Below are 19,401 nucleotides of genomic sequence, written 5' to 3' on the forward strand. Positions count from 1 at the left end.
GGCAATGGAGAATGTGATATAAGCACAGGTTTTCATTTGGTGCATAGTTTCTTGCACATATGGAATGTGACTGTCTTTTTCCTAAATATTTCAGAGAGCCACAGGAGACTGAGAGGTTCTTCATGGAGCTGAACTAGGTGGCAGTTTCTGAAAAAGCCCACGTGAAGGATAACAGCAACAGTCACTTCCTCAAACTCACCAGAACTTCATTCACACCAGTTAAACGTTTATGGGTTATTTTCCCCTCTATGTCTTTCATTTCTACATGTAAGAAAGTGTCCTCTAAAGTAAAGCACACTTGCTTTACACAAATGTCTAGTTGTAGTGATGCAATATTTAAACCACAGTAGTATTGTGGTACCTTACAAAGGCACGCACTTTATCTTCATACCCCCCCCATCACAGTTATATAGGCACAAGGAAACATCACTACACAAACAGGTAACTCAGAGGTGGGGGGGACAGAGAAAAAAAAATTGCAAACAGGAGAAAATAAATCAAATCAAGTTTATTTAACTAAAATATTGCAGAATACCCAAGACACCACTTTAACTGAAAACACAGTGGGGGACTCCTACAATCAGATTTCACACACACAAAACAAAAACCAACACAGATAAGAAAAAGAAAAGTTCAATTTCTGTACAGCAGTGTGTGTGTAGCAAATCACAAACCACTAAGGCTAAACCATTTCACAATACTCAACACACACACACATGTAAGCAGGTAGGTAAAAATCTGCTCAAGTCCCAAAATCTTACACACTTTAGCCAATATGCAATACAAGCCTTTGTTTATTCATCATTTGGGTGTAAGAAAGGTTTCTCCAGTCAATATGACAGCTGATGGAATAGATGCAGTACAGGCAATGTTTTGAAAAGGGGGGGAAAAAAAAAAAAAAAAAAAAAAAAAATCTGGAGGGAGGAGCCACTGAAGATCCATTTACAAATTGGGTACCCATTTGATATTTACAATTCAGCCCTTAAGTTCTCATGCAATGTCACAAATGTATACGATCTAAACGTAATGCACTTTTGTATCAAGAGCTGACTTTCAGAGCTACAAAAACAGCACACGTCTCTGAGACTCAGTCCTGCGAGGCAGATCGGGAGCGTGAGCGGGATTTGGACCGAGAAGGAGAGCGAGATGGCGACCGTTTTGTGGGCGATTTGGAACGGCGGCGATCCTCATGCGGAGAAGGAGAACGCGAGACAGATTTCTTGTCTCCATTCTCCATGGGCGAGGCCGAGCGGCTGCGCGATTTCTTGCTCACCGACTTCTCCTTGGAGCGGCTGCGGGAGCCGCGCTCGGATCGGGGCTTTGAGTGGCTCTTGGAACGTGACTTGCGGCTCGCAGAACGGCTGCGGGACTTGCGGGAGCGGGAACGAGAGCGGGACTTCTTGGAACGGGATTTAGCCGGAGACTTTGAGTGGGACTTTCTCTTGGATCTGGAGTGGGAGCGGCGCTTGCTGTGGGATCGAGAGCTGTTGACAGACAAAGGACTTGGGTCATTTCTGTAATAATGACATTACCACCAGTAGATAACAGTTTTAACCGCTCATTATCCATACTCGTATGGAGTAGTAACATTCTCTTAACAAATACAGTTCCAGTCTCCTCATTAATTAAAAGGAACTATTCCTGACTAGCCTTACAGTGACAATAGTTTGGGGGGCCTTTTAAATAAATGTCTGAGACTTCCACATTACTCAAAACTAAACAATGGCATGTAAATTTCACTTTTCATCCACTATATTAATTTAACCGTTTTAATATTGTACATCATCCTATCCTGCTTCTAGAACTCCCAGGGAACAAAACTGGCTCTTAAGCATAAATTCTAACTTACCGAGAGCGAGACCTTGAGCGGCTTCGTGAGCTCCTGCTCCTACGGCTTCTGCTGCGAGAGCGGCGTCTGCTTCGGGACCTGATAACCAGAGCATTTGCAGAGATCAGGAAAGGTTTATTTAAATAAAAATAAAAAAAAAGAAGATGAAGTCCACTGTACTCTTATCAGACGACTAAACTCACCTGGACCGGCTGCCAGAGTACGAGCGGCGTCGTTTGGGTTTATCCTCCACCAGACGGATTTTCCTCCCGTTGATGTCGGTGCCGTCCAGCTTGTCCAGGGCTCTCTTCATATCCGAGTAGGAACGGAACTCGATCACGCCTTCGTTCGTTCGTTCCTTGTGGGCGTCGGCATAGGTCACCTCACCGGCCTGCCGCATAAAGTCCTGAACAACCAAAATGGGAGGAAGCGTAAACATTAAGGCAATCAGGTTTATTTAAATAGCAGAGACTCCATAAAGACCGACGTTGTCTACCTTTAGGTCCTGCCAGCTGCATCGACTGGACAAATTCTCCACGATGAGCCGGTACTCTGTGCGAACGGGCGGTCCGTATTTGTCTCTGCCGGAGCGGCTCCTGCTGCTGTAACCACTACTACCTTTAGACACAAAGTGAAGGAGAGCAGTCAGAAAAAAGGAGAGCATGGTGACGACTGACCAATTTAGGGCAAATCGCTCGCTAAACAACTCAAATTCAACAAGTCTGAGCTTTCTGCTTTTTTCCCCCTCTTGTTTCGTTGAAGGATCAAATACACCGTGACACAGTTTACCTCAGCACCAGATATTCTGAAGGGATCGTATAAAAGGAAAAGGGAAAGATATCGGCAGAGGTTAAAAAAAATGAATAAAATTTATATTTATCTATCAGCAACAGCTTGATTATATTATACATGATGCTCTGATGTGGAACCCACGAGGTGACCTACAAGTGTATGAAGAATAAACAAGACTTTAGATAGCAGAAATAGTATACACACTGAAAAGATCTTTAGAGCAACTTTAAGACATGATTACGGTTTAACTCTGACGTTGTGACCTGCATAAGTCATAGGTCTCCTCCTGGGTTCCAGCTCCCAAATAAGCTTGCTTTTTACTTGATTGTTAAATCTTGTAAAACACTATCCTCTCCAAAAAAGTAAAAAGAAAAATAACCAGGACTAGGACAAGAATTACCTTTCATATTGACCGCACAGAGCAACGGAAGCCCACTGCTGTTTTTTTTTTTTTTGCTTAAGACTAGATGACTGCTACATTTTTTAACCCATAAAAACCCTGTCCAATACTTCGTCATACATAAAAACCAATGGGTTTCCTCACCATCACCCTGGTCTATTGGCAAAAGGCTGCTGTCATCATGGCTTCCGGTTAGGTCAGCCAAGGGTCAAAGGGCAAAGGTCACACACACATTGTAAGGTGAAAGCCAAGGCCATACGGGAAAGGCAGTCATCTTAGCCTCAATGGACTCGGACTCAGCCCGCACTGGACTCTTTCAAATTGAAACATCAAGGACTTGTTAATGTTGATTTCAAACGCACACACACAGCATGATCACACGTCTCAACCTTTGTTTACATGTCAGCGAGGCAGCGTTTATATATTTTTTTTTGGTAGAGGTACATAAAAAAATAAACCCGACTTCCAGGATACGCCCGTCGTCTGACATGTAAACATAGTTGCATTGCCAAATCTAATTTAAAACTACCCCTTTTTTTTTTTTTTTTTTTTTAAAAAAGTGCGAAAGACTTGCAAGAAGAAGTCTTCTCCTTTCCTAAGTAATCCCAGCTACACAAATAAACAAATGACACATTTAAACTGAACAGGCCAATTGTTAGAAATTAAAAAAAACCATCCCACTGTCGTCTCTGGCCTGGTTTTGCTGTGTGCACCGGTAAGAAAACTTCAGCAGCGCAATTCCTCTCCGAGCTTTCCCCCAACATCTGGGCAACTACCGAGACTGAGGGACATGAGGGGTGGGCTGCATTTCACCGTCCCTTCTGAGACACCTGGGAATAAATAGTTTTTTCGTTCTTTTTAAAATAATATGTTTATTAGAGTGGACTTACTGCGCCCAGAACCCCAATGACCCCCACCATATCCGTCCCGGTCCCGACGGGGGCCCCTGGCATGCTCAACAACCACGCGCTCGCCACACAGCTCCTTTCCGTTCAGTTCGTACACGGCATCATCAGCATCACGGGTGTCCTCAAACTCCACGAAACCGTACCTGCAATGCAAAAAGCGTTGAAGGGTTGGTTTCTCAGTTTCAGTTATTGTGCACATGAACACCCCAAATAGAAATGAGAAATGTTTCACCTTTGTTTCCGGGTATAATGTCTCCAATACTACAGATTTCTACCCCAGGACCTACTCCTGTTAGCATAAAGACACTCTACTGTTTTGACTTTACTCTTTTACACCTGTATACTGATTTATGAACGATTTATTATCCCACTATCCTCCTGTCCGACACAGGAAACTGCTTTAGACCAGCTTTGGAGTCGTTTGACTTCCCATACATTACAGCCAGTTTCACACAAAGCCATGTTTAATAAAAACTGAACATTTCTCTCCCTCGGTCTTTTTTTGAAATAAATAAGTAAAATCATTGCATAAAAAGTAATATCGCAAAAAGCGTGCGATTTCTACGTTTATGATACGGCTTTACAGGATTAGCTAAATGCTAAACCCGGGCCTAACAGCTCGCGCGTGCACCAAACGAAAACGTCGAAGCTCACGTGGGGGGAAATAATTAAGCGAGCTAAATTTACGTACTTAAACCAAAAACAATATAGCAGTATAAATAAATAAATAAATAGTTAACGTGGGAACGTATTTTTCTACGTGAGCAGCTAGGAAAGCCGACAAGATGGCAGACAATCCAGCAAACATGCCCGCCGTTATTGTTTTCTAGCGCGTCCGCCATTTTGGCCACGCGGCACAAGTTCCAAAAACCAGCCGAAATCTTTTTCTCGAATATTCGACGAGCGGCTCTCTACACTGAGTAACCAGTAAGCGTTAACAGAGTTATATAATTATATATATATATATATATATATATATATATATATATATATATATATATATATATATATATATATATATAAATAAAAGTAAACATGTTTATTGTATACAAAATAACAAAAATGGCACCCGACTACTTAGCCCGGGTATCTGCTAAAACTTACCCGTTTTTCAAATCAATCTCCAACAGCTTTCCGTAGCCGCTGAAGAACCTCTGGATGTCCTTTTCGCGGACATGATAACTCAGCCTGCCTACGTATACACGAGGCATTCTTAAACTTTACTTTCAGGCCCAAACCTTCTATTAAGAAAAAGACGATTGACTTCACTGTCCTTCACTACGATACCGTTTACCACGTCTGTGCGGATAAAACGGACCCCACTCGGAGCTCTATTTATATAACCTGTGACGCGACGCACATCGATGACGACATATCCGTTTGTAAAAGAAACGGTTGTAGAATTTTTAAAACAGAATTTTACGTTCATTTTGTGATATGAAATTTGTATTAAATGTATAATATATGAGATATATCCGTTATTTAATTGCAAATGTGAAAATGCTCTAGATAATCAACTGAAGGAATACATTTCTATTGAACCCTGTTTATTAAACAAACACACAAAAAACTTTAATGATTGATTACACACACTAGGCAATAAAGTGTATATTCACTAAACATGCCTGCACGTGCATGTCGTTTTGAAACTCTATATGGCCAAAGCTTCGTGGACATCTGACCATCACATCCATGCATATGTAGTTCGTCCCCAAACTTTTGCCACAAAGCTGGAGTCACACAATTGCCTATAATGTCTTTGGACGCTGTGGCATTAAAGTTCCCCTTCACTGGAACTAAGAGACCCCAAACCTGTTCCAGCATGATAATGCCTCTGTGCACAAAGCAAGCTCCATGAAGACACGGTTTGACAAAGTTGAAGTGGAAGAACTCACTGACACAGAGCCCACAGAGACCTCAACCCCTCTGAACACCTTCAGGATGAACTGGAACACAGACTGCACCTCAGACCTCCTCGCCTGACATCAGTGCCTGACCTCACTAATGCTCTCATGACTGAATGAACACAAATCCCCACAGCCACGCTCCAAAATCTAGTGGAAAGCCTTCCCAGAAGTGTGGAGCTTATTATAACATAAATATAAATGTGTTATAACAGCAAAGGGAGACTAAATCTGGAATAGGATGTTCAGCAAGCACATATTGCAATGATCTGGTGTCCACAAACTTTTTGCCATATAGTGTATTTTATGTGGCTCTTTTTCAATACTGCTCACTGCAAAACACAGAGCTACAAAACCGCAATGCAGTCTGAGAATATAGTATGATTCGGTCATTTGTACCGAGAACAAAGCAAAGCAGAGCCATGGCATGGCTTTATAAACTGAACACGTTCAGATATACTTGTTCCGGGAATTAAATATTATTTTATTCATCTATAAAATGCAAACACATCATCCAGACACTCATAAGAAATGAACAATACTCTCATATCTTACATTTATACACGTTCAGAGTTAACATATATTGGTGTAAAGGAATAAGATGCATCGTATTGTGCATCAATCGGTGTTTTAAATTATGTTGGACCCATTAGCAACTCAGCAATCACTGCCAAGGAAAATAACCAACAATGCGCCTCCAGAAGTGTTTTAGGAGCTAGAAAATTAATCAACAGCTTCTGACCAATCAGAACAAGGTATGTAGTGTAAGTCTAATTAATTACCAATTCTGTTATTAATATCAGTTTGCCTCCTCATTGCTTGATACAAAAAATTAATTTAAAAAACCCCAACCTTCATCTATCCCAGGTCATCTCTTACGGGACCTGTGCAATTTTTTTTTCATGAGCTTTACCATTACACATTCTTTTCAGTTACTTACTTCTGACGTACAGTAAAAGGTCACTGCCGAAACAATGCCAGTGTCACAAAAGACACCACTCCCAGTGCCATTGAGCAACCTGATAACACAAAGGCTCGATATTCTCACCGACTTCTCTGTGAACAGTCCATTAGGGGCCATCCTCAGAGCTCATTGTGATTGTGTAAACTCATGTTAATTACTATTAATCACTGCAGTCACATGATCAGCTTAGATGGATGTACGTTAAGAGCCTTGAGAATTACAATTACTTGTGCTGTGTAAAAACTGATCTAGAGGTTACTTCGAGTCAAATCTTTCACTCGTAACACTCCCTCTTGTGCACAGGAAGCTGCCAGGACACCGTCTTGTCTCCACAAGCGGCCTTGCACCAAGCCTCTGCTGCCTCCTGAAAAAAAAAGTGGATGAAGAAAAATGTGTTAGTTTATATAGAAAGCTACGGTTTAGTTTGTCTTTAAGGGAAATTCACATACCAAGTGTAACAAACAAACCACGCACATGAACATTGTGCTGAATATTTATTTTCTTACAGGCTTGAGCCAGCAATCCGAAATAAAGACTATAACACTCTCAGTCTCAATGATGGTGCTATTGCTTTTATGTAACGTTAATGGTCAATAAAATTAACTTGACACAAAGAGATATTAATCATTGTGGGATTCATTGCACAATACTTTAGTTTTCTTTTTTGATAGCATGATGTTGGAGGAGACCTAATCTATATATGAGTACATATTCTACAGATCGTCAGAAAATACTGAGTGTACATACAAACAGAAACTATCGTAATACTGAAGCACATCTCAACTGAAAAATAAACTAAACATAGTATTCGGGTTACAAACTCGGCTCTATTGCAGAGAAATGATTCTTCAAGCAATCGTCATTTGCCTGATGCAGAAGCAACCAAGATTCTCACAACAGGTTACGCTTCTGTTTCACGTCTGCTGTAACTGACCTGCCATTAATATACGTCAATCGTCGGAGGAGCTGCTGTTCCTTTGTGTTTTTGTCATTTACAGGATCTATAAACAAACCATCACAAATTACTACAGACCTGCCCATGGACTTTCACATTCATACAGCATCCACTGATCTGCTCTGAATTTGTTGTGGAACCACATGGTGTGATCCAGAGAGGCCAAGAACTGGGTTCTGTATTGGGGGTATGGCAGCATCGTTGTGCCGAGGAACGCGTAGTCGGACACATATGCAGCAACACAGCAGTGCAGTTTCATGTCGGCATTTCCTGGGGGGGAATAAAGGAAATCAAATATTATACACACATCAATATGTATCTGCAGAAGTAATTATAGTTTATTTGTATCCATTATGATTGCCTCTAATTGAGAATAACTGACTGCGATTTTTAATAGTTCTCTCTTCCTGCAGGATCGATTTTGATTATACTGCATATTTGTGCTGAGTGAGGGAGTGAGTTCTTCACTGGGCTTACCTATATGTCCTTTCGATCGTACCCAAAACAGTTTTTTTGGCTCCATGGGGACACGTCTATAAAAATCTGCTGGATTCACTGGCTTTACCTCAATGGGCACCTCATCTGCAAGGATCTTATTCAGCCCCTGTTTAGTGTTATCAGCTAAATTCGGGTCGCTGCGAAACCAGAAGAATGCAACACGTGAAAAGTTCATGATTCATGGTTTAATCAGCCAACGGGTAAGGTGTAACATGTCTCTTGGTAATTCCTACCTGAGGTACTGCTGGATGAGTTCCTCCACTGTAAACAGGGCGTCAGGTGGGGGAACACTGGGCATGGTGAACTGATGCTCTAACGGACTGGGCTGCAGCATGTGAAAGGACGCCTGACATATCAGTATGGGCTGACCGTGCTGGATGGCTTTCACTGCTCGCACACAGAAACTGCGACCGTCTCGAATCCGTTCCACCTGGTAAAGCACTGGAACCGTAGGGTCTCCTGTAGCACAAGGTAGAATACAGCATTTTATAAATATATTATTTATATATATATATATATATATATATATATATATATATATATATATATATATATATATATTTTAGAGATGCACTGATGTATCGGCCGATAATTGGTATAGGCCGATAAAGGCTGTTTTTCCCACTATCGGCCAATAGTTTAAAAACATCCAATGATCAGGGCCGATTATATCCTGTCAATAAAAAGAGGGACGGGAAAACACATGGATTTTGTAAAGATGATGTCTCTTGTGTGGAATGATGACAAAACTGCAGTTTATAAGCTCTGTAAGCTCTGTACTGCTAAAAGTTTTACAGGGTACGCTGCAGTAGTTAAACAACCCCCCCACCAATACCGCTGATCGTTCTGAATTAAAGGGCCAGTACACTGTTGAAAGATTTAAATGATACAGAAAAATATTTGTAGAGTAGTATATTTCATATGTAGCTAACGTTCATGAGTTAAAATCATCAAAAATATGTTTATATTAGGCCTATATATTACCAGTTTGATATTTAATGATGAAGTAGAAATGCTTTTGTTTGTGGTAAGTGGATGTGAGACTAACAGGAGGTTTTTTAGAATTCAGTCAATGTTAATATGAATTAATAACATTCAATAAGTTAAGAAATCTTAAATTAGTCATCAGAATTTAGTTCATGTGCTAATGTTAATTAGAGTAATGTGTTTTCTGTTTATGAGACCAGTTACTGTGGAACAACCTATTGAAATGGAGAGAATAAAGTTTTTATTTGCATGTCCTTCAGAATTGTGGAATTAATTATTATTAATTTAAAAGAAGGCATAAAAGGCAGAACTATCGGTATTGGCTGATATCACTCTGAATAATCGTTTATCGTATCGGCTGAGAAAGTTAGTATCGGTGCATATATATATATATATATATATATATATATATATATATATATATATATATATTAGTTTTCACAGAGGGTTTGTTTGCATTATACACAAAAGAACAACCTACAAACCACCAACCACCTCACTCACAATCTTACACGTATACTCAAACACACTGTTTAGGATTTTTTGGAAGAATTCTATACAGTACCTATAAGTTTTCACTATTTTGAACTTTCCCACACTGTTCAGTGTTACATCCTGGAACTGAAATGGACTTAACTGGAATTATACGTCATTAATCTACACAAAATAGTCCATAAATACATTCTTGAGTCTGATGAGACCAAGTTTAAATTTGTTTCGGCATTGACACAAAGCACTATGTTTGGTAGAAATTAGACAATGCTCTTTACACAGAGAACACCATCCCCAATGTGAAGCATGGTGGTGATAGTGTCAAGTTGTGGGGATGCATTTTATAAGCAGGGACTGGGAAACTGATCAGGGTCGAGGGCAAAACGGATGATACCAAATACAGGAGAGAAGAAAACCTGTTCCAGGCTGCAAGGGACAACAACCTTAAGCATACTGCCAAAATCAACCCCAGTGGCAAGATCCTTAGCAAGACAAATACTGTCTCCAAGAAGAGCATGCAAAAAATATCAGGATCCCCTATGCCCGATCTTGTACTTATAAATGCTCACACGAGGTCTACAAAATGACCTATATGATAGATAAGTCTGGTAAAATGGCCGATGTATAGTTACAAGGTAAAAAAAAAAAAAAAGAGAAAGTATCAGGTATCAGTTCAGTGTATAATCTTTGTTCTTACCTGCTCTTACAAAGTAACAGTGTAGTGAATGAGCGTACAGATCTTCACTGACAGATTTGGCAGCAGCCACCAGAGCCTGACCCACAATCTGACCACCAAATAGGCGCCGAGTCCGAGGAACCCAGTGATGCTTCCCTCTGTGAAAACATAAAAATGCAACACAATTAAGAATAAGGCAAGTGAGAGGTCAAAGAGCTTCATACAGGTTCCTAACCATGGTCCTGGAATACCTCATATCCTGCATATTTTAATGTTTTCTCTGCTCTAACACACCTGCACACTAAAATGTACAGGACAGACTATATCTCTCTCACACTCACTCTATACATACATACATACATACATACATACATACATACATATATATATATATATATATATATATATATATATATATATATATATATATATATATATAGATAGATAGATAGATAGATAGATAGATTTTCAACCTGTGTCAAGTTGTTTGACAACACTACACCATAACCACAGGTTTTTGCTGGTTTACTTGATTTTTTTTTTACCTGTAAAGGTCGGTGTCAAGCTTCTCTAAATTAAGAACGCTTGTCACCAGGACGCTTCTGAGATCCGGAGATTGAGTAAAACTCAAAGAAGCGTCATCACCTTTCAATTTCTGTGACTCTGCACTGGTATCCGCCATTTTGGATTGGAAGCGGAAGAATAGAAAAAGAATATAACCCTCGAGGATCACGTGACAGAATTCCGATTGGCTCCCATGGAAAGCGCGCGTTGTCATGGTGACGCCGCACGAGGGCACCGCAGTTCTGTGAAAACAAAAATGGAGCCATGATAAATTGATAAACCGATTTAAATTTTACCATGTCATACGCAAAAAACGTTGATTTTTCAATGTGTGCATGGCGGCATAAGCCATGAAAACATATTAAGTGATAAAATAACATTGTTTAGAATCATAGGCTCAGAATTACTTGAATATTCACATTACTTGAATATTCAAGAGATGAGACAATACTTTTATAAAATAAAATAAATCCTTATTAATAATTACATTATCAAATAATGAACACTAGAAACAGAATTATGTTAAAAAAGTAATTTAATTAATAAATATTTGAAGCGCACCTATTATGGTTTTGAAACGTGTCTAATTTTCTTTTAGAGGTCTCATACAATAGATTTACATGCATCCAAAGTCAAAAAACACTTTAATGTGCTCATAATTTAAACTGCAGCAGTACTTTTTTCCCCAGTGTCACAAACGACTCGTTAAATGATCCTTTCTAAAGGTTCCATTCTAAACTCCTCCTTTCAGAGAGCATACTTTACTGGTTAGATGTCCCAGTCTGTGGTTGGTGATTGGTCTACCGCTGTCGGCGAGCAGCCAATGAAGACCAGAGGCTGGGGTTTTTTTTGTTTGTTACAAACCTATGTAGGTTAGTACAGGAAGTAAGTTCAGAATCGTTTCATTCTTTTCGGAGTCAATAACTCAATTTGTCCTTCACTTTGATTTTTGAAACTTTGCAGACGTTTTTACATTCACAAACAGCTCTATAACACACTACATGGAAGGTAATATTTGAAAAAAACATAATAGGTGCACTTTAAATGGACTTAAATAATATAAAATCATAAACATTTAAAAATAAAAAATCTTACTAAGGTAATCAGTGTTAAATATGCTATTTACTTTTGATACCTAAAAATATCATTTTTAAATATAAAATAAAAGCTGCAGTAAAAAAAAGAATGAAAGAATAAGGAAAGAAGGAAAAGGAGAAAGAAAGAAAGGAAGGAAGGAAGGAAGGAAGGAAGGAAGCGAGGAAGGACGAATGAAAAAGAACTAAAGGAAGGAAGGGAGGAAGGAAGGAAGAATGAAAAAGGAAGTGAGAAAGAAAGATAGAAAGAAAGAATGAAAAAGGAAGTGAGAAAAAATAGAAAGAAAGAAAGAAAGAAAGAAAGAAAGAAAAGAGCCAAATGTCCCCACAAGATCAAAGCTGTCAGATTCCTATCGTTGTGGGGATATTTGGTCCTCACCAAGATATAGAAGCATGTACACACACACACACACACACACACACCGACAGTCGAGCTGCATTATCGTCTGCTGCTGCTATTGGTTGCTTGGACCCGCGCCCTGCTCCACTAGTCTCTCCGCCACAGTTTTCCCCTCAATATTATATATATATATATAAATATATATATATATATATATATATATATATATATATATATACTTTCCTCCATCCCCCTGTCTCCATGGCTACACTGGACGACGCGGAGGAGCGCGTGCCGCAGCGGGGCCGATCTCAGAGCGACCCGAGCGTCCTGACAGAAGCTCGCGCCGAGCTTGCACACCGCGCAGGTGAGAGAAGACTTTGATGATGATGATGATGATGCGTTGGTGCCTGTATCTCAGTCCGTGTCTCTGTTCATTTGTACCTGATAATCACGGACAGACCTGTTATTGTGATGACGTGGATTAGAATATGAGGGGTGCATTTACTATTCCTCACATCCTGTATTTAGGGGGTTGTTTGTTTGTTTGTTTGCAGGATGCGTGCACGGTGCATGCGACTGGTAACAAAAATCAATATCGTGTTGTCTAGGAGCTGTGTCGGTTTCGGATGCTAGAAATGTCATTGTATGGAAGGGTTAAATCGTGGAGAGGGGAGCAGCTCCGAGGAACCGAGCTGAGCTCTGCTACTGTAATGTGATTAAAAATTTAAAACGACAGTCTGTTTGGGATTTGAATTTGGATTTCCCACAAAGTGAGAACAACACTGATGAATTTATCATATTTATTATATTATGTTTACTTTAAATCTGTATCTTTCAATTGGACATGTGGGTATAAAAAAATTAAGATACATATTCGGAGCATAATTGCCTTTCAGAGTAAAGCTTTACAGATACACTACATGCATTGGGAGTATAAACAACAGGCTTCCAAATGATATGATACAATTTCACTTCTTAAGGTTTCGACATTTGGTGAATCCAATACGATACCATGCGACAAAATAAGATAAAATACGATTCAGTAGCCTTAGATAAAATACAGTTAGATAAAATACGATTCAGCAGCCTTAGATAAAATACAGTTAGATAAAATGCGATTCAGTAGCCTTAGATAAAATACAGTTAGATAAAATGTGATTCAGGGTATAGTGGTGTAAAAGTACAAAAAGTGTGTGATCACCCTAGCAACAAAGAATAGTACCATTTAGTACCCATATTTCTGAGCGTGTAGCATGGCAAAATTATTTGATACTGAAGATAGTTAGGAAATTAGTATTTTTAGGGTGAGGGAGAGTGCATGCGGAAATGTTGCTATACGTTTATTATTATATGAAGTTCCCAACTTTGCTATCATAGAAATGTGTGTCCAGAAATGTGTGTCTTTTTACTATTCCTGTTTATCATTTGGCATAAAATATATATATATATAACAAATAGATTTTGATTCCATTCTGGAAAAGGTACATGCTAGAGTGAAGCTTTTAAATGTAGGAAAAAGCGAGCAGGAATTGACTGAAAGGACTTTTTTTTGCAAGCTGTTTATCCTGGGCAGGGTTGGAGCCGGACTACGGGAATACACCGTGCATGCGCATACACACACACCCTTAGTGTAGCCAATCTACTGGCATGTTTTTGGGAGGAGGTGGGAGGAAACCAGTGAACACAGGGAAACGCTACCTGCTGCACCACAGTGCTGTCCACTGTGGAAATATCCATCCATCCATCTTCAACCGCTTACTCCTTCTTCAGGGTCGCGGGGGAACCTGGAGCCAATCCCAAACATTGTGCTCCCAGGGAAGGCGGGGTACACCCTGGACAGGGTGTTAGTCCATCGCAGGGCACATCACAGGGCACAATCACACACATTTTTTTTGCATTCATACACTACGGACACTTTTTTTTAGACACGCCAATCAGTCTTTGATTGGCGGAGAAACCGCCAATCAAAGAAGGCGGTTGGGGGAGGAAACCGGAGTACCCGGAGGAAGCAGCATGCAGAACATGCAAACTCCACACACACATGGCCCCGGCAGGAATCGAACCCCGGACCCTGGAGGTGTGACTAGACTGTGCTAACCACTAAGCCACCGTGCGCCCTTGTGGAAATATATTTTACTATTTTAAATGTGTGACCTAAATATTAAAGGATACTATATGTTTTAAAAATGGATGAGTGATAGAACCTTATAAGACCTTACAAGGTCACAATTTCTCTAAAAAGCAGTGTGAAAGTGTATTACATCATCACTGATTTTTAAAAATTTTTTTTATTAACACCAGTAGAGCTGAGCTCAGGTACTAAAATTTGATGATTATAGCATGGCATGATAGTGATAATTATGACGATGTAATAAAGCTTAATAAAGTAATGTCATTGCTTTAGGGAAAGATGCTTTTATTTAAAAATTGTGAAATGTTATTTCAGTCAAGACGGATTATACAATACAGTATAATTCACATGTCAGTAGGCAACATTTGGTGATGTGGTTACTGTATCATGATTTTCCAGAAAGAATCAGGACATAATGTGACATCATGAAGGAAAACGGAAGAAAATCTTTTTTCTTTGTTCGTCTGGCCGTTTAATTATACATTAGTTAAATTAACTCTCAGAAGTCAAGGCTTATTTTTGCCTGTTTTCTAAAACCTAGGTTTAACAGGAAATAAAAATACTCCTATTTCAAACAGATTTACAGAGTTTTATGTCATATTTTTCAGCACAGATAGCCGGAAGGTGCACATAAACCGGTCGCTGAACGATCTTTGTAGGGACTGAATAACAAAACATATGCTTGGTCAAAATCTTGTGATAGCCTGCTGTTTATAGTACAATCAAATGAACGAGAAAACGAAAAATCTTTACAGAGAGCTGATTTAATGTATAATCATAACAAAAAAGTGAAAACTTTTAGGTTTTATGCCATGGGACTCTTTAACAAGGTACATTTTAAAAGTTAATTTTAAAAATGATTAAGTTATATGTACGATATGGTCTTTCATGACGCAAGCATCATCAAGAACTTTCAAATAGGGGTGTAACGACTGGACGATTTGCATAGACGCGGCGATTTAAAAAGAATAAACGCAACATTTATAAATTGATTATTATATATTATAGCTGATTGTAAATGGATTGTTATCAATTGTATTATAATGTAGTTATAATATTATATTATAAATCATTCATATTTTGAATTGATGCACAAAGTGATACAGTACTTTTAAAATAGTCCTTCTCTACGTCATCATTATTCATGAATTAATGACAGGCCAATCTCAGATTCCAGAAAAAGGGTGGCTAATAAATAAAAGAGGCTAATAAATCAAATCATATCATATCATATCATATCAAAGGAGGTTCAGTGGTATCGTCAAATATTGGATTGTCGCCTTATGAATCGAAAACATATAGTAGCCGATTCAAATATCAAATCGTTGCCTTAACAATTGAATTGTTTTGTATCGTATCATAGTGGTATAATTAAATATCAAATTGTTGACTTACAAATTAAAATCATATCATATCAGATTGAGTGGTATCATCAAATATCGAATCGTAGCCTTTACATTCGTACTGTATTGAATCGGATCATAGTGGTAACGTTATATATAGAATTGTTGACTTACAAATCGAAATCATATGGTAGAAACACTGGTAATGTCAAATATGGGATTGTTGTGTCAAGAATTGTGTCAAGATCGCATAGTATTGTAGCAGATTCGGCGGTATCATAAAATAGCGAATCTTTGGCTTATTAATTGGAACAATATCGTATGGTAGCAGATTCAGTGAAATCGTCAAATATCAAATTGTTGCTTTATGATTTAAAATTGCATTGCTACAGATTCAGGTTTATCACTGGCTTATAAATAAAAATGGTAACACTTTATAATAACATTACATGAATAATCACGTTCTAATACCTGAATTAATACTTACTTAAATATGAATTAATGATGAGTTAAGGCATGTAGTAATCACAAACTAATGAAGAGCTAACCTTAACTACGATGTGAGTCTTATGAATTGATGAGTGAATAACGACCACCTTATGTACATGTTCATTAGTTAATGTATTAATTAACACCTAAGCCAGTCAAAAATGCACTATAGAAGGAATATGAATTAAACGTACGTAATTTAAAATTGTTTATATAATTTGTCATATGCAGCTGTGTATACAAACATCATCGGATGGCACTGAGATTAAATTATTGGTATTTATTATTAGTGCATCTTTTTATGTTCTATAAGGAGGATCAGTGTAAATTACGAGAATAATCCAGTGCCAGCCAGTGATTTGTGTATTATATTATATAAACAATTTGAAATGATACACACGTTTAATTCATATTCTTTCTTATAAAGCATGTTTGATTTAGTTTACTCCTACGTGGTAATTAATACACTAACTAACGTACATGTGCTTAAGGTGGTGTTTATTCACGCATGAATACATAAGACTCGCGTCGTAATTAAGCTTAGTACTTCATTAGTTTGTGATTTGTGAAAATCATCATGATTTCATACTTAAGTATTAAATCAGGTAGTAGTGCATGATTATTTATGTACTCTTGTAAAGAGTTACCATAAAAATCGTATCACATCAGATTCTGCGGTATCATTAAATATCGAATCATTTCCTAATTAATTTAAATCGGATCGGATTGTGTCACAGCAGATTCAGTGGTATCATCAAATATTGAATCGTTGCCTGAAAAATTGTATCATGTTTTCTGGAATCCTGATGCTTATACCCATACCCAGTTTTAAAGCCTTTAGGGCAGAAACATATCGAAAACATTCTCATCAGTATTGAGATCTCCATGTAGTAATTAATAAATTATACACTACTATTCCATAACTGTAGACTTTCTAACTGATAAATCCTACCCCCTGCCCAAAGATGAGACTGAGGATTAATGATATGAATGTGTAGTATTTTATGTGAGTGGATTATTAACAGGCTATGCATGTGCCTATAAACTGATGATGTTGTGACGCATCGGGCTTCCCCCTTCTATGACTAATGCACGCTCGGAGGCTGTGTATTTAGAAATGAGCATCTGCGTTGCTATTGCTGTCAGCACTTATAAGATCTAACGGGTGCTTCACAGAGCATGCATTATATAAAATGGTCATTTCACGGTGATGTTCTGCTTATTTATCTCACCAGGCATAAATTACAGATGTGCACGTTCATGTTATGTAAGGAGCGATGCTGTGTCCTTCATGACCGACATAAATAAATACGTGAAAGCTCCAACAACACAGATCATTCAGCGCTTGTGGAAGAATTAGGGATTTCCATCCATCTTTGAGGAAAATGTGTTCTATAGTGCACCGATGACTGAGGTCCGTGTGTAATGAGCTGTTGCTATGGTGATGAAAAAGGATGCAGGTGGAATGGACCACCCTTAAGAGACATGCATTTGCCTATACATAGCATTTCAACAAGCACTGGTTTTCCTGCTGTGAAAACAAATTGAGAACACGCTGCATGCTTTGCGGTTGTTTTACAACAAGTACACAACAAGTTTATGTGCAATCACACTCACAATCGGTTTCAGGATCAGTTTATTCACTAGTATGTGTAACAGGTACAGTAATTTGTCTTGCCACGTTTGGACGCTACTAACAGACACCAGTTGATGTTAAGGAGACGGGGGACAAACACAAAACAGGATTAATAGAGTACACAATGTGATGTGGTTCACTGTATATAATGTGTATGTTGTACTGTGTGTTATATTTTGAAGCAAGAATTCGGAGTGCACGATTAATCACAGTTGTAATCAAAATTTGGGCTTTTTTAATGAATGATACCCAACTGAGTAACATTTTTATACCACAGCAGTGTTGAATTCTCGATCCCGAGTGGTCAGAAGGGGTTGATTCATTTTCTCTAACTGCAGTTCCAGCTTTATATCAGTGCACTCGTCTTAATACATGTTTCTATAGTAACAACTCACACAGAAAACCTCTACATAAACACATTAAAATCGTGTATTCATTGACATGGTGAGGTTTTTCTGTAAGGAGATGTTTATTTAACAGTCCGTACAGGATTTTGTGGAGTTTTCTTTTTTTTGTGTGATTGTTGCGGCCAAAGACGCTTGATTTTGCTGCAGCTTTTTTTTTCAAAATTTGAGATGGAACGTGCTGAGTTTTTTGTGCTTTTTATTTTTTTTGCGGAAAACTACTCGAATTGGCGAAATTGCAATTGCACGAAATTGTCTTTCGAAGTGATGTTTGTTGGTAAACGAAACCTTTTAGCAGAACTCATGTTTGATGCACGTGAGTCGAAGAGGGCTTTGGCTAAATGCACGCTGCGACGACGTCACATGGCGCGTCTCACCCAAATCTGTAGAAGATCTTAGAAGTTTGTTTTTGCGATCGCAAAATCACACAATCCTGGAGGGACTGGTTTAACCTTTATGGAAGGATGTGTCCAGCATCAGCACCTTGTAATAGTCAGAGGTAAAACTGAAATTATTATTATTATTCAAATTGTCCACACAAACCACTGGAGAACTAAATACTTTTTACCAGCAGCATTTTCTCTCAAAAACATGTTCAACATTCAAATATTTAGAATAACAAAAATAGCTCTTACTAAATAAAATCTGTATCGTTAATATTGTGTTATTAACATCTCTACATGTTTAAGCTCATAGTACAGTATTACACATATCCATGGCTTATTTATATTGATATTTTCCTAATTTTCTTTAATGCTGCCTATAATTCTAGAGTTGCTTGCAAACCATTCAAGTGCAGTTGTTTAGTAGTTCTATATAATAAAACTAGCGTGACGTCATTTTGGATGTAAGAACATGCGTGCAAATGATGCTCACTGAATTCTGTCATCCACGTACTGCAGTTCTGGAAATTTCATGTGGACGTAGTGATTAAACCGTGTTAAAAGCTCTGTGTTTGTACAGCTGGGGAAATTTTGTGCGGTTTGTACAGCT

The 19,401-nt window shown here is 38.4% G+C and overlaps 2 protein-coding genes across 8 annotated transcripts; both read right to left on the reverse strand.

Annotated features, from left to right (window-relative positions):
- Nucleotides 1-493: 493 nt before the first annotated feature.
- On the reverse strand, nucleotides 494-5,260 carry srsf6b (serine and arginine rich splicing factor 6b). The gene is made up of 6 exons (XM_053652875.1): nucleotides 5,033-5,260; nucleotides 3,911-4,071; nucleotides 2,325-2,446; nucleotides 2,032-2,234; nucleotides 1,850-1,927; nucleotides 494-1,484 (listed from the first exon to the last, which is right to left on the reverse strand). Exons 1-6 carry the CDS (start codon nucleotides 5,137-5,139, stop codon nucleotides 1,088-1,090), a joined length of 1,068 nt encoding a protein of 355 aa, XP_053508850.1. The 5' UTR covers nucleotides 5,140-5,260; the 3' UTR covers nucleotides 494-1,087.
- A 68-nt stretch (nucleotides 5,261-5,328) lies between these two features.
- acot8 (acyl-CoA thioesterase 8) lies at nucleotides 5,329-12,573 on the reverse strand. 7 transcript variants are annotated; one of them, XM_053652870.1, is made up of 7 exons: nucleotides 12,486-12,573; nucleotides 10,950-11,210; nucleotides 10,426-10,562; nucleotides 8,483-8,708; nucleotides 8,229-8,386; nucleotides 7,830-8,021; nucleotides 5,329-7,160 (listed from the first exon to the last, which is right to left on the reverse strand). In XM_053652870.1, exons 1-7 carry the CDS (start codon nucleotides 12,500-12,502, stop codon nucleotides 7,045-7,047), a joined length of 1,107 nt encoding a protein of 368 aa, XP_053508845.1. In that variant the 5' UTR covers nucleotides 12,503-12,573; the 3' UTR covers nucleotides 5,329-7,044. The 7 variants fall into 7 exon arrangements, 6 of the variants coding, with proteins under 6 accessions (XP_053508845.1, XP_053508846.1, XP_053508849.1 ...); XM_053652871.1 differs by having other exon boundaries at nucleotides 11,729-12,557; XM_053652874.1 differs by having other exon boundaries at nucleotides 12,490-12,555.
- Between the last annotated feature and the right edge of the window lie 6,828 nt (nucleotides 12,574-19,401).

The sequence above is a fragment of the Ictalurus furcatus genome, chromosome 21 (assembly GCF_023375685.1).
Source record: "Ictalurus furcatus strain D&B chromosome 21, Billie_1.0, whole genome shotgun sequence".
NCBI lineage: Eukaryota > Metazoa > Chordata > Actinopteri > Siluriformes > Ictaluridae > Ictalurus > Ictalurus furcatus.